This window comes from Rhinolophus ferrumequinum, chromosome 3, assembly GCF_004115265.2.
Source record: "Rhinolophus ferrumequinum isolate MPI-CBG mRhiFer1 chromosome 3, mRhiFer1_v1.p, whole genome shotgun sequence".
In the NCBI taxonomy this organism is placed as follows: domain Eukaryota; kingdom Metazoa; phylum Chordata; class Mammalia; order Chiroptera; family Rhinolophidae; genus Rhinolophus; species Rhinolophus ferrumequinum.
Genome location: NC_046286.1, coordinates 31,211,545 through 31,227,071, shown reverse-complemented (window position 1 = coordinate 31,227,071; position 15,527 = coordinate 31,211,545). Strand labels below are relative to the sequence as shown.

The 15,527-nt window shown below is 36.8% G+C and overlaps 1 protein-coding gene across 5 annotated transcripts in view; it reads right to left on the bottom strand.

Annotated features, from left to right (window-relative positions):
* The window catches only part of ADGRB3 (adhesion G protein-coupled receptor B3), a 677,430-nt gene that overhangs the window by 348,386 nt on the left and 313,517 nt on the right, over nt 1–15,527 (bottom strand). For all 5 annotated transcript variants that reach the window (XM_033102727.1, XM_033102728.1, XM_033102729.1 and 2 more), the window contains one exon: nt 4,297–4,491. In XM_033102727.1, the coding sequence (XP_032958618.1) occupies nt 4,297–4,491 (195 nt within the window). The remainder of the gene's footprint in view (nt 1–4,296; nt 4,492–15,527) is intronic.

Genomic DNA, 15,527 nt, shown 5'->3' with positions numbered 1-15,527 from the left:
TGCTTTGAGAAAAGTAGAAGCAGCTAATATTCAGAGCTTTGGTGCATAAGCTTGGTGCTGCACTAGGGTCCTCATTTCAAAACGGAAGGCAAAAAATGAGTGATACTAATATGACGAAATATGCTAAATGATTATTCCCCAGAGGTAGCCTGGCAGAGCAGCCAAAGTTTTACAAACATAACCCAGTGTGGCAAAATCATCCTCTAGTCCAGAAAGGGGGTACTTCTTAAGTAAGGAATAAGGTAGCAACTCATCCCCCACGTTTGGGTGGGCCTGGCTGATACATCAAATCTTCAGCATGTACAAGAAGCGTGCATGCATCACCAGTTTACCCCTGGCAACAGTATAGGCCGCAGCAATAGCAGGTCCTTTTCTTTTGCTAAACGGAAATTATCACAGTCTTTCAAGGTTCCCTATTAGGAGCTGAATTGGGGCTGCCCCAAATCCATTAGGTTGAAGCCCTAATCCCTGGTGTCTTTGCATGTGTCTGGATTTGGAGATAGAGCCTTTGAAGAGGTCATTAAGTTTAAACGAGGCTGTTAGGGTGAGCCCTAATCCAATCTGACAGGTGCCCTTATAAAACGAGATTAGGACACTGAGAGACCAGGGCTGTGCACACAGAGAAAAGGGCCACATGAGGACACAGGGAGAGGGCAGCCATATGCAAGCTAAGGAGAGAGGGATCAGGAGGAACCCTGTTGGACTTCTAGCCTCCAGAACTGAGAAAATACATTTCCATTGTTTAAGCCACCCAGCTGTGGTATTTGTTATGGCAGCCCTAGCAAACAAATACACTCCCCCATAATTTTTTTAAGAGAAAACAAATCCTTGATAATAAATGGAATCACATTAGCAAACTAAACTACTAGGACACTTTGCTAATGCAAATCTCAATATTTGTTGGCTCTGAAAGAAATAATGGGGGATTCTGAAAAGACAAAACTACCTATCAGATATTTTAATGTATATCAAAAAAATTCAACCCAAATCATTTATTTACATTACATGGCATTTACTAGTTACAGGCTGCACTATACATATTCTTAAGACATTTTTGCCTCCTTTCCTCTTCCCCTCTGATTGCTGTGCATACTCTGTACTCTCCCATGGAGATTGTGAGTTCCTCACAGCTAGCAGCCATCTGCTAAATTTTGTTCATGGTAGGATATACTCATGTTGATTTGTGAAGCAAGATGTGTTGCTTAATATCTCACCCATTTAAGGAAGTCATTTGGCATTGAATTTCTTATTTTCACCTTTATAATAAGGGCATGGTTTAAATACTGACTAGTAAGAGCTATTAGTTGTACAAAGCTCTCTCTACCACAGAGGAACAATAGGGGATTCTCTCACGCTGTTAATCACTGAAAACAGCAGCCGCTTATGACTTGGAGTGATTGTTAGCTGGGTGTTATGGCCCTCTTCATGACCTGGTTCCCACTGAGCCAGGAATATCAGTTATGGATTTAATTCATTCTCCTCATCCACTTGCTACCCAACTTTAATATGGCCCTGCAGTGTCGACCTTAAGGACTAATGCTTCTTGTCTGACTCCCATTTTCCTTGACACTTCCCTTGCGCTTCGTAACAAGTGAAAAAAAGCAGTGCCCATAATTTCTTAAATGGTGACATGAGAAACATCTGACCTTCCTTTCCTGGCAGGAGAGATACCAAAACGCACATCTGCATTGGCAGCAGACACCTGTGGTCCAGGGATGCTTCGGGCTTTTGATCCATCAGGTCATGTCTCACCTTCTCAGATAATAAAAGTTGCTACATTTTTTGAGCTTTTGCTATATGCCACATGCTATGTAATTTTTACATAGATCATTTATCCCTCACATTGGTACTACAAGGTAGGTAACTGTTATCCCACATAATGGAAGTGAAAATTGAGTCATGGAAAGGTTGAGTAACTTGTTTAGCATCACATAGCCAACGAGTGTCAAAGCCACGACCTGAAGCTCAGGATCAAGCATTCTTAATCACCACACAGTACTTACTTTCTTACCTCCCCTATTCTGTCAAGATGATATTAGAATTCCAGCCTAAACACTGCTAATTCTACAAAGGGAATTCAAAAATGCAAAAGAAGTTGGAATTCAAGATGAGTTTAGTTTATGCCTTATTGAGCCTAAGAACCTAAGATGCTAGGCCATAAGAAATGCCCAGAATCCTTGGAAATAGAGAATTGAGGTTTAAGTGAGGTACAGGAAATACTGAGTGAGGTTATAAACTGGAGTTCAACCAAAGACAATTAATATATACGTAATAGTTCTATGAAATTTTCGTGGAAAGTATAATAAAAGAGTTACAAATTCTCTGAGATTTCCGAGAAGAGAAAGATCATTTTCAGATGGAGTTTGGGGCTTGCTGATATGGCATTCATAAAGACTTGCTAGAGTTGGACTAGGATTTTGATAGGCAGAGATGGAAGAAGAAGGATTTCTAGAAAAGGAAGACATTCCAGATGCCTGAAAAGACACCAGTAAAGACAATGAAATAGAAAAACGCAGCCCCTGTTGTGAGAGAATGACGAGGAAAGCAATGTGCTTAGAATTTGGGGTATATGTGGAGGACAAATGAGAGAGTAGGATGGATATGGAGGAACCTATTTCTGATTATGCCAAAATGACAACAAAACAACCAACCAAATTGCTCTACTTAAGTCAAATCATCTAATAACCATGACTAAGTCGTTGGTTGAACTATTTGCTCACTGAGTCAATGCACTGTAATGAATAGCTCAATCAAAATACGTTCCCAATAAAGCCTGGTAATCTTAATTGCTTCAATTTCAGAAACTAAAAATCTTAAAGCCCTACATTCTTGAGCGTTAGAAGAGGCCCTAGAGGTTATTTAGTGCACTATTCTGTCTGACGTTTCAACTGTGAACACAAGTGTCTGAGGAGTTTTGAAATAACAACTTTCACTTTGTGTCAAGGACTTCAAAAGTTATTTTTTTTTAATGTAAATGCTAATGGATAGAAGCATTTCAGAACTACAAGGAAAGGTTGTACTTGGCTTACTTTATTAAGTTTTGAAAATGGGAAAGCTGTTTCATTCTGTGTAAGAAAAAAAGTATTTTTAGAATGCCCAAATGATGGTAATCTTCCCATCCCAGCCCCCAATATATTTTTACAATTCAAAATGTATTCCTGGGCACTGGTGATATACTATAGAATGCAGCTCCGATAATTCTCATAGCAGCGACTTTCAACAGTATATGCATATATTTAAGTAATATATGTGTCCCTATTCAAATCAGGGCATCAAATTATGAACAATGCCGTGATTCCAAAAAGCCTTCTTTTCCTTCTTTCCCTCAATAGCTGATTAAAACAAACAAATAAATAAAACAAAACAAAAAAACCCTCTGTATTCTCCAAGTGAAATGCAAATAAAACTCCCAAATGAAAAGCAGGCTGAAAGGAAACTACCTGATCTGGGCGTTTTGCCAAACCTTTACTTTAACGAACTTTGTGCAGGGATACAGAAGAACATCATGCTGGAAATGCAGAAACCAACTCAGCATTATTGGCAGGAGTACATTATAGCCTACAGCACAGAAAGAGTTAATCTGAAATGCAAACTAGAGTTGCATTAAATATGCTTTGTTTGCCATTCAACAAGCTTTGTTTTAATGGCAAAGGCAATGCTGAAGTTGGGTAAGTGCTTAAACTTTATTAAGGAAGTAAATGATGCTGCTCTAGAAATATTCCATGACAAGAAAAATATGCCATGAGGAGTTACGGAATTTCTGATTACCTTATCTAGAACACTTCTCTATTTGCCTGATATTTTCAGGTGATGGTTCCACAAAATTAAATGTGGCCTTCCCACTTCTAATAGAAAAACCCCAAACAAAACTTAAAGTATGTCTTCTTTTCCTGTTATAGTTAATGTGCTTTCATTATGCTTAATGTACTTTTAATAGTCTCCTATGGCAAGATGGTGATATTAAATGTGGGAATAAAATATCCATGATACAACCTTGAATTTGCTATAGCGCCTTTTATCTGTGGGCTCAAAACACTTCACACACATTCTCATTCAGTGTTTCCTTGAGGAGTAGTATGAGCACTTTATGGTTTAGGACATTGGGGTATCGAATAACTAAGGGAACTGAGGTCATTTCCGGAGCTCACACCAAGCACAAACTGGATGTCTCTCCTATAAGAGTGAGCGCTCTCTCCTTTCAGGCCAGGCTGCCTCCAAGATGGTTGCACTGGCTTCCTCGGGCCAAAAATTGATTGCATCTTCACTAGTCTTCCTTCATGGGATTGTCCCCCTTACCTGGACACCGTCGGATGCAGGGATGTAACTTGCCCTTTTAAACGTGTCTGTTACATTTCTGAGGATTTCCACGGACATCAAAAGATCACCTGCGTAGAAATTTTTCCTCTGAGTTAAATCCAACAGTGTCTTGGTCACTTGGGACATTCCATCACCTGCCAGCATTCGCTGCCCTTTAGCAAGGTGTTCTTTAATCTGGATGGTCAGAAGAACAGAGTAAACATCAGAATCTTCATTACTATTTCTCCACATAGCTTCGTCAAACAAATGTATTTAAAATTGGAGAGTCAACTTTAAAATACCCTTGCAACAGGTAGATGTCAAAACTGTAAGTTGTGTGTATCTCACATGCAGATGGATAAACACGCAAAAAAACGAGTGCGTGTACTATACACGTGGGCAGGCTTGATAGACTTGCCTTGATTCTGTTCTCAGAACACACAATTCCACACATTGGAGAAAGTGTGTATTAACTTAGGTTTTTAATTGAAGTAAAAATAAAGATACTTTTGCATGTGGTAAACATGGAGATTGTTTAGTAAGGTAGGGTCAGAAACGGGAGATTATGAACACTTCAAATTTCCATTTTTAGTAACAAGCCAAGCGTAATAATTTGTCCTTATCTATTAGACACACATTTCTATAGCAGCAAAATAAAGTTGTCAAAAGGATATTTTAGCTTAAGAAAATACCTCTAAACTTCAGTGGTCTGCTATGACATGATTGAAAGCTAGATTACTTTATCTTTATTTTAAATACAAATAATCTAAAAATAACTAAAACAATCCCCCCACACACACACAACAACAACAACCAAAAACCTCTCATCTAAGTCTTTAGTCGCAGAACAAACATTTAAGATGCAAGCCTTAAATTACTTTGATGGTCAGAGAAATATGCTGTGAATTTTCACATTTGCTTATCTTACAGTTCAAAGGTAGAAAAGCATCTTGTAGTGTGAAAGAATGGTAAGGTTAGGAGGGGAAAGTGATAGTAAGGACCGATGGTATTTTCCTTTGCTTACTAAAAGGTTAGTGCTTATCATCCCATTGCTAAATCATGATAAAATAAACTTATCAAAAAATCATGAAGTAATCAAGAACACACCAGAGAAATATTGAAATAGATAGGTGAAGGTGTAATAATCGTGATGGTCAAATTTCCCATTAAGAATCATGCCAACAAATCCTGTAAAGTATGGCAATCAATCTGAACTAACCCCCAAAGTTAGGACTTTTCTAAAACATGGGTTTTAAAAAGTGATATCTTGCCACTTCAGATAGTTTACTTTTCGTTAGTCTCTCAAACTCTGTCTAAAAATATTTTCGTAAAGTGAATATCTTCAGAGACATACCTTATCTCCGTTGTGTTCCTTAAAAGATAAAAGGAAAAACAAATGCAAAAGCCGTGAGACAGGCATGTGCTTAATGCTATTTGTTTTTAGGTAGTTTATATCTTCTGATTTTCTCCTTTAATTTCTCTGCCTGTCTCCACTAAACAGCAGCCATTTAACCACTGACTAAAGCCCAAAGGACTGGAGTGGCATCGATGACCAGCCATTATCTATCTCTTTTCTAAATTACTGATAAACATTTGCAATTTTATGTTCAGGTCATGGGTTCTACAATTTCATCTTCTTGCACTGGCTACCCCACACCCACTCTTACACTATCTCACGTTTATGCACCAATCGGATTTAGTCCTGGTTCCTTTAAACACTTACACAGAGTTAATCAATCCCCTTCTCTGTGCTATCTCTTCTCTTACACCTACGTCACTGCATCACACTGAATTATAATCATTTGCACATATGTCTTTCTGCCCCAGTAGTCCTTCTGAACCCTGCCTCATTCACAGCCTTAGGCTACAGCACAGTAAAAGTTTGTTAGAGTACATTAATTTTTTATGTCTTAATTACACCTCTTTGATGTAACATAATGGATGGTCTTTGGATCCAGTAGTGCTCAGGTTTTAATTTAAATTTTGCAATTTAATTTTTCATGTAATTGAATCCATAGGAGACTCAGTTTACCACGTCTCCTTTAAGATTTGAAAAATATGCCTATCTGGTTAAAACATTTAAAAAATAATTTTCTTAATTCAAATGAAATCAAATAAGCCTAAGATTATTAGCACAAGCTACTCTATAATAGGAAAGCTTCTCACCTCGCCATGGTCTGCGTATGGTACATGATCTAGTTCCTGGGGACTTCTAATACCTTTCCCCTCATTCACTGTGCTTTATTCACTCCATTCTTTCTTAGTATGGGGACAGAGCCAGGAGTGCAGTTTCCAGGCTCTCGGCCTCACATAGAAAGGTGCTGGCTCAGGTAGTAAATGGCCATCAACTGTGATTGGATGTCCATCAGCTGTGGCTAGTTGGCCGTCAGCTGTAACCAGTGAGCCATTGGCCACTAATATAACTGCCGTGGCTATGTTAGCAAAACATGGGGGCTAGCAAGAAGATGGTGACAAATGCAGATTGCAATTAGCAAGTGGGGTTGGTTGGTTGGCAGAGAAGCGGACGACAGGTTGCAGATAGTGTGGATCCTGCTTCCTGTGTCTCCAACCCAGCTGCTAGCGAGACTATAGTGGTATGACTCCCCTACCTATGGCTCCGTGGGTGTAACTTTTTGGCCTCAGCATATCCTGCGTTCCTATGTGGGGAGCAGGACCAGAGACCCCACATGACATCTGCATGACACTTCTTTGTTTTTTTTTAATAGTCCTTAACAACATTAAGCACATGCCTGTCTCAGGGTCTTTGTATTTCCTTTTCCTTTTGCCTGGAATCGTCTTCTCCCAGCGATCCATATGCTTTTCTGTCGCTTCCTCAGAGAAGTCTTTTGACTAATACGGTATCCTTGTCATGCATCTTACCTTCCTTCATTGTACTCAACCTTACCCGCCATTGTGACATTTATTTCATGGCTTATTTGTTTTTTTACATTCCCCACCCCTATAATTAGACTATAAGCCTTGGGAAGAAAGAGACTGTGTCTATGTTGTTTACTCTTCTATTCCCAGCATCTATAGGATTTGCTCAATATATTGAACAAATTAATTAAATAAATGACTGAATAAATGAGTCAACTTCCTTCTATTCTCGCATTAGGTTTTTGGATTAAGTTAGGCACACTTGAAAGCTGTCCTAAATCCCTCATCAACATAGTCCATAGCAAACACCAGCATCAAGTAGCATGAGAAATAATCTGACTTATAGAGACAGTGCAGCTTCTGGGCTTGAAAGGGTCTGGTGCAGTAGATGAAGTGTAAAGAAAGTTTAGAAGTGAAATGAAGTTAATAATAGGGTCTAACCTAAAAAATATCATATAATTCAGTCTTTAATTTTGGGCTGGCAATGCAAACCACAGCTGTGATACTCAAAGCCACAGAGGACCTACATTGTTCTCCATTAGGAATAGAATGCAGCAATGGCTGCCAAGGTAAACATCATCTGACTACTTCCAATCAGCTCTGTATCTACTATTTTGGCAAAGTATGCCCATGCCTGTGAAGGATCTAACTTGCACAGGTCTAATGTATCCTTCTTCCCAAACAAAAACAACACAATACTGATCTTGAATAAAACATTTAGACATGTTTTCTGTTTGCAATAAAAATAGTACAGAAGGCATTGGATGGCTCAGCTCATCGGAGACCGGAAAGGCAGTCTTTCACGTCTGGATCAGCATCAAATGTGTCCCCCCACCCCCCACCGCCAGTCAGTAGTAAATTAACATCACTGCCATCTGACAGCTGCTTATCAGGCTTATGTGGAATGCATTGTTCTCAGTCTAGCTCTTTGCAGACAGGGGCCCAAATCACACCACCAGCTCTCACAATTGGCATTTATTAGCATCTTTCTTTGTCAGTGGAAAGCTCCCAGAACAAATACCTTGAAATTATTTGTACACACTAGTGTAGACTTTCAGTAGAATTTATGAAGGGTATCAAGAGTGTTCAGATAAGACAGGTTTCCATCCAGAACATACTAAGTTGATAAAAAATTCATTCCAGTTTCTTGATATTCCTATCAAGTGTGCTGTCAAAGGTTCTTTCCTTACCTCGTGCCTAACCTTTTCCTATCTTTTCCTAGAATGACTAATCCATGTTTTTCTGCAGGTCTGTTTTTTTGTCTTTTCTGGGTCATGAAGAAGTAAAGTTCAGATTGGGTTTGCTCAACTTACATTTTTTTTCCTACGTCAGATTATTCTTTACTTACATTCCACCTCTCTTCTTTTGTTTTTATTTCTATGATTTAACTTCCATCCAATCCTTCTTCAATCTTTCCCTCTCTCAAAAATAGGGCCTGATATTGTATATCTTATTTAAATACTAACTTCTAATATTGCTACTTCCTTTCAACTATTATCTGCTTTCTGATTCTCTTCAAAATAAAAATCAAAAGTATGAAATCTGATTTGAACCCCACAACTCTTTAAGTTAAAATTAAACTCAACAATTACCTATTAAGCATTCTATCTGGAAATCTTACTAGTATATTATGTTTAAAGAGCAGGTGGAATCTTAAAACTTGGATTTAAATTGTGGTTCTACTATTTATGACATAAGACCACTGGACAAATTATTTGCATCTTTCCTAGGATCATTTGATCTGTCTGCAAAAAGAAGTGTATATCATCACATGGTTAATACAAAGATAGAGCTTAAAAGTGACATTCAGTGACTGTTTCCCCTTCTAGTCTTCCCATCTTCAACTTCTAATTCCTCTAAATACTATGTATGTAATGTTTTTTCTATCTATTCTTATTACCTATGGGCAAAAGATAGATGTTGGTGCAGGTCTGCACTACCTCCATCACACTTACTAGAATAGTCTCCTAAATGACCTTATCGAGTCTTTCTCAATGCTAAACTATCCTGAACATGTCATTTAAATCAAATACACTCTCCATTGTTTGACTTATAACACCATCCAAATATTATCTTAACCATAATTCCAGTCTTTTATCTCAGTGTCTCATTTTACCCACTCCAACACTATTCTCTCACTATTTTTATTAAGTTAGTGATCATTTCAGTCTTATTCTTCCGTCTTTATTGCCACTTAGTAATTTAATCCACTTTGAGTTGAACTCCTCAAATTAGTCTTTATTATATTATTATTTTTAATTTTAAACTAGTAGTACTTTTTAATCAATCTACTTATTCCACTATTGCTTCTTCATCATTGCTTCTTGAATTATCTTCTTTTTTACAGTGTATTTTCCTTTGTTTTCTAATATTTTAGTAATTCTTTTAGTAAGATTCTATGATTGGTAACTCTTCCAAATCTTTGACTTATTTTTCTTTTTTAAAGTTTTACTCATTTTCAATTAATCTTTTAGGCAGGGATGTTTTTTATTTTCTCTTTAGTATTTTCATAATTTGATTTTTAGTGCTTCTTTTGTTGCAAGTATAAAGGCTCCTATCAGTTAAACATCTGATCTTTTGTAGATTACCAGTCTTTACTTTGTGGTAGCTTTTAAGGTTTTTCTTTTTGTCTTTAGTGTAATGCAGATTAAGTTTATGTTGATTTGCTTTTATTTATTAGGAACATTTTTAAATCTGAATATCTTATCTGTCTTCAAATTCGGAAAATTGTTATGCACTAACTCCTAGAATATTGTCTCTTCATCAATCTCTTTGTGGTCTCTTTCTGGAATATATTTCTATTATACACATTTCTATTAAATATGTACTGAATTTTCTCATTCTATTCTTTATTTTCTAAATTATCTTTTATATTTTTCATTTCTTTATCTATCATGGCTTCTGAGTGATCATTTTACAGGCCTACATTCAGATCACTAACACTTTCTTCAATTGTGTCAAATTGGCTATTTATTCATTAATTTCAATGACAATATTTTCCATTTATAGAAGTTCCATTTAATCTTTTTCATATTCTTCCATTGCTTAACTGTGCTTTCTCTTAAATTGTTTTAAATAAATGTTATAGTTTATTTCATATTTGCTATTATTTTTACTGCTGCATTGCTAATTCTCCTGGTTCCTGCATTTGCTGATTCTTTCTCATGATATTTATAATTAATGTGAACTGAAATTCAGTAGGATGTATTTATCTTTTGGGAGCCCCAAGTTGCTGGTTTATGAAAGAGGTGCTAGAGACTAGTTTTGACTGTGTTTACTTAGGGTGGGTATGTTTCTCTGATGGTGGGGCCCTCAGGCAGTTCAATGATACAGAATCATTATATGCTAATTTGCATATTAATTCCTTCTCTTTATAGCTCAGGTTAGGAGTGTCCATTTTTGAAAAGTGTATTTTTTTTTTTCCGTTTTCCTCCCAAAACCATGTCTGAAATGCAAATTTCTGAGATACATCCTAGACATGCAGGATTTTTCTAGTCCATGATGCCAGAGTAGCCAAGATAGTGCCAGATCATTGCAGCGGGCTTGGTATAGCATCACTGCTTTGGTGTGAAGGGTCTTGTCAGCGTCCCCAAGCGAGTTTTAGAATTTCAGCCTCCATGACCTAGAACTAACATATAGCCTGAAATATTCACGGGCTCCTAAACCATTCATTTCCCTCCATAGTTCTGGCTGGCTTTCTTTTTCTTTCTTCCTCTTCCTTTTCCTTTTCCTTTTCCTTTTCCTTTTCCTTTTCCTTTTCCTTTTCCTTTTCCTTTCCTTTCTTTCTTCTTTCTTTCTTTCTTTCTTTCTTTCTTTCTTTCTTTCTTTCTTTCTTTCTTCTTCCCTTCTTCCCTCCTTCCCTCCCTCCCTCCCTCCCTCCCTCCCTCCCTCCCTCTCTCCTTCCTTCCTTTTTGGTATTTAAGAATTCCCCTGTGTTTCTGTGAGCTCAGCTATAACACAATATGTGAAAATGTAATCTTCCTATAATTTATGCAGAAGTCAGTATGATCTGTGTAGTATCAGCTTGGTCCATCCCACTCTTCCACACTGCTATAGATTCCCAATACCAACCAGATGGAACTACTCACCATTTTCCAAAGAAAGCCCATGGATCCTATCTTTGCTCCCTGACTCGTACTCTTCTGTAAATTTAAATGTTCTCTCCAAATCCTTTTGTTAAGTTATTTTTCCTTTATCCTTCTGAAGTCTTTTCAGATAACTGTGAGCATGATATGATCTCTACTTTCAACCTCATAGAAGTAAACCTTACTTTATCTTATATTATTATAGGTTTGTGTTCTTCTCCATTCTGCTAGACTATAAACTCCTAAAGGGCCTATAGTTTCTTATTCATCTTTATTTCTCCTGTAATTTCTAGCACACTTTCTGACACACAAAAGTATCTGTTCAAAATGCTTGCTAAATTAAACGGAAACTACAGAAGTATTTTTATTTCCTTCTGTAACTATCATCCTCAAACATTGACAAAGTAAAAAGAGCAGTCCATGATTATTCAAAACAAACAAATATATAATAATTGAAGAACTTTTACATTTCCTGACATAACTGCCTTTTAAAAGATATACCATAAATATAAATAGGCAAATGATTTCAGAAATTTTAAGTATCTACAGTTACAGTTATATAATTGCTACCTTTAGAAAATAATAACAACTGATGGATCTTGAGATTATTACGCTAAGTGAAATAAGTCAGACAGAAAAAGTCAAGAACCATATGACTTCCCTGATGTGTGGTATATAAAACTGAAAACAACAAAGAAACAAGACAAACAAATGAAGAAACAAAAACTCATAGACACAGAAAACAGATTAGTGGTTACTAAAGGGTAAGGGGGGGAGGGTGAAAGATGAGGGTAAACAGGACTAAATATATGGTGATGGAAGGAGAACTGACTCTGGGTGGTGAGCACACAATGTGATTTATAGATGATGTATTACAGAATTGTACACCTGAAACCTATGCAACTTTACTAACAATTGTCACGCCAATAAACTTTAATTAAGAAAAAATAATAATAATAGCAATAGTGATATAGTATTTACCGAGTGCCTATTATATAGTAAGAATGGGACTGTTTTACATGAGTTACCTAATTTGAGTTTTAAAACGGCTATTGGAAGTGTCATGATTAGCCACATTTTACAGAGGAAGGAGTAGAGACTCAGTGTGGTAAACTGAATTCCCCAGAATTGCACAGCTCTTAAATTGTGCCAAGATTTGAGTTCAGACAGTTTGATTGCAGAGGCCATTCTGTTAACCACTACTCAGGTTTTATATAATGTTTTTATTAGAACTGTCAAGATGCTTAAGTACTTAAAAATAATTCTCAAACATGTGTGTTTTAAGGAGACATTAAATCTTTCTCCTATGAAGAAAGAATATGACAAACAAGAGACTTGAAACAACTTGCCAGGCTGTTGAGATATTGCCAATTATTTGAGTAGTGGTCAATACTTCGGAATGTAATGTATAAAAGTTCCTAATGCCATCTACCAATATCTATAAAATATTTTGTAGGTAGTTTTATTCAAGTGGATAAAAAAAGCCCCCAAGGAGACATCAGGTATTCTATCTCCCTTGGGCTGTATTTTGTGATTTTCTTTATTCAATCACTGAAATCATTCAGAAAGGTTTAATAATTTAAATATTTCCCTTAGAATTATAATTATCAGTGATTATGCCTGCTCACATTGTAGCGCTCGGTAAGCATTTTTGCTCCAAAGGACACGTTTTAAAAGTTTCTGTGTCATTCATGTTTAATACTGTTGACAAGATCAACAGTGAAAGGAAAAAAAGTGAATTCTAAAAATAGTTGCTTTTTATAGTTCCGTATTAAGCCTCCTTGCTCTTTGTATAGAGAGATGTGAGGGTCATGGTTTAAAGAGTAGGTGTGTTTCTGAAATAACCTTATTCTTTTCACTTTATGCCTCCTACTGTCAGTTACAGTTGCCTCTATTGTGGGAATACTAAAAAAAGATTTATCGTAGTCACTGTGCAAAGGACACATTTTAAACATCATATATTTATATATTAGTTTTAGCATCAACTCCTACAATCCATCTGTAAGGTATGTTAAAGGTTCACATAGCTCTAAGTGCCTTCAATTAAAAGATAATTATACTAGAAACATCTTTTCACAAAGCAATAATCTAAATATACATCTTTTGCTTCAGTTTATAATTCTGTTATTTTCTAAGATCAAAGTCACTCACTAGATAATAATATTAAATTATTTACAGATCTTTCTGGTGTCTACAGATAAGAAATCACATTCTATATGGAAAAGAAAGCATACTCTTTGCTCTCTAATACATATATGGTTCTTATTTTCCCTATATTTGACACCCAAAGCTTGTGTTCCTCTTAGAGCTATCCTAGGGCTAGGAGTTTAAATTTGAAAGACAATTCTTGTCTAGAGACAACCCAATAGGGAAGATTTAGCCCCCAATTCCTCTGTATAAATTACAGGTGCATTTGCACAAAGCCCAGGATGAATAACATTTGGCTATAGGGCATTAGGTATCCCAGTTTCTTGCCCCAGGATTTCCTGAAGTGAGAGATAGGATGCGATGACTTTGGGGATAGCAAGGTATTCTTATGAGAATAAACTTAGCCATGAAGAAAATTGATAAAGAAAACTGACTCAGGTATATTGTGCTTATTTCCCTGGAAAGCCTAGAAGTGTCCGAAATAAGAATGAGAACACAGTAAATTTACCTACCTAGTTTGAAAAAAAAACAAAACAGCAAACAAAATAGAAATAGCTTGAATATCAGAGGTTTTTGGTAGACAATTCCCAAGCAAAGGACATAGATAGGCCGGATTTCTTTTAACATCAAACAAATTTAGACATTGTTATTAATATTCTGAGCCAGGGGTAGAATTAGAGCATCGTCCATGAGCTCAAAGCAGTATAGTGGTCACAGAGTAGGACCCAAATGTTCAGGAATATTTTCAATGGGAGGCAAAGCATTAAGTAACCCACTATTTATCTCAGGATTTTCCAATTCAATTTCCATTACTTGAATTTTCTAGTTCTAGGGACATTGCCTCAGTCAGAATGGGATAGGTTATACTATGGTAAAAAACAACTCCCAAATCTCAGAAATAGATTTATTTCTCACACTATATACTCCGCCCAGACCATCAGGGAGGGTGTGTTTGTCATAGGCATTCAGGGCTTTGGCATGATGGAGGATCAAAGATTTTACATTGGCAATGACATTCTCAGGACTGACATGACAAAGATCACTTCCATACACAACCAATGGGCCTGAACTAGTTATGTGTGGACACTTAAATTCAAGGGGTGAAAAAACACAACCCCCTATGTGCCCAGGAGAAGAAAGTGAGACATCACCTAATAATAATAATATGTCTTGTGATGGTATGGAGCTGGCTAGAAGTCATTTAACTTCTTTGCATCCATCCACCAATAGTTTACTTTTTAGAAATTGTACTTCTTTTACATTTTTTTAAAACATTTTACTTCTTTGCATTTATCCCCCAAAACTTTAGCCTTAGATAAAGTGTCACAGTGCTTCTTAAACTTTAATGTGCTTGTGAATTGCAAAGGGAAATTTTCAAAATGCAGATTCTGACTAGGTAGGTCTGGAACAGGGTCTGAGTTTCTACGTTTCTAACAAGCTCCCAGGTGCTGCTGACACTTCTGATCTTCAGAGAACATTCTGGCTCTACCAAATGCCTTTTTTGCACCTGCATCCAAGTAGTTCAACTTTGCTGGAAGAAAAAAAAATCACAATGAAACTGACTAGCTGTACTCTTAAATTCTTAATTTCAAACCTTAGTAGAATATAAGCTTTGACAACCCCTGAACCCACCTGCCTCAAGCTATTCCTCATTGTCCTGCCTTCCTCATTTCAGCCAAATGGGCTCATTTAACCTTAATCAAGGATACCAGCATCTCTCGTCTGGATTACTGCAGTAGGCTTCACAGGTTCCAGTCCCGCCACCTTATAGTCTACTCTCCATAGAACAGCCATAAGACCCTCTTTAATTAGACTGAATCACATCAGTCCTCTATTGTCCATGGCTTCCCTTTGCACTGAGAATAAAATCCAAACTCCTAGCAAAGGCCTTGAAGGTACAGAATCATTTTTTTCCCTACCTAGTTCTCCAATCTCATCTCATGACAATCTCCTTTTCGCTCACTACTTCTAGCCACTGGATCAACTTTAAGTTCCTTAAAGACCTCAAGGTTTCACCATACACTCTTCTCTCAGATTGGAATGTACTCTCATTTCCCTGACGAGCTCATTCTCTCTACTCTTTGCATGTCTAGATCCATTTCATCTTTTGAATCATTGTAT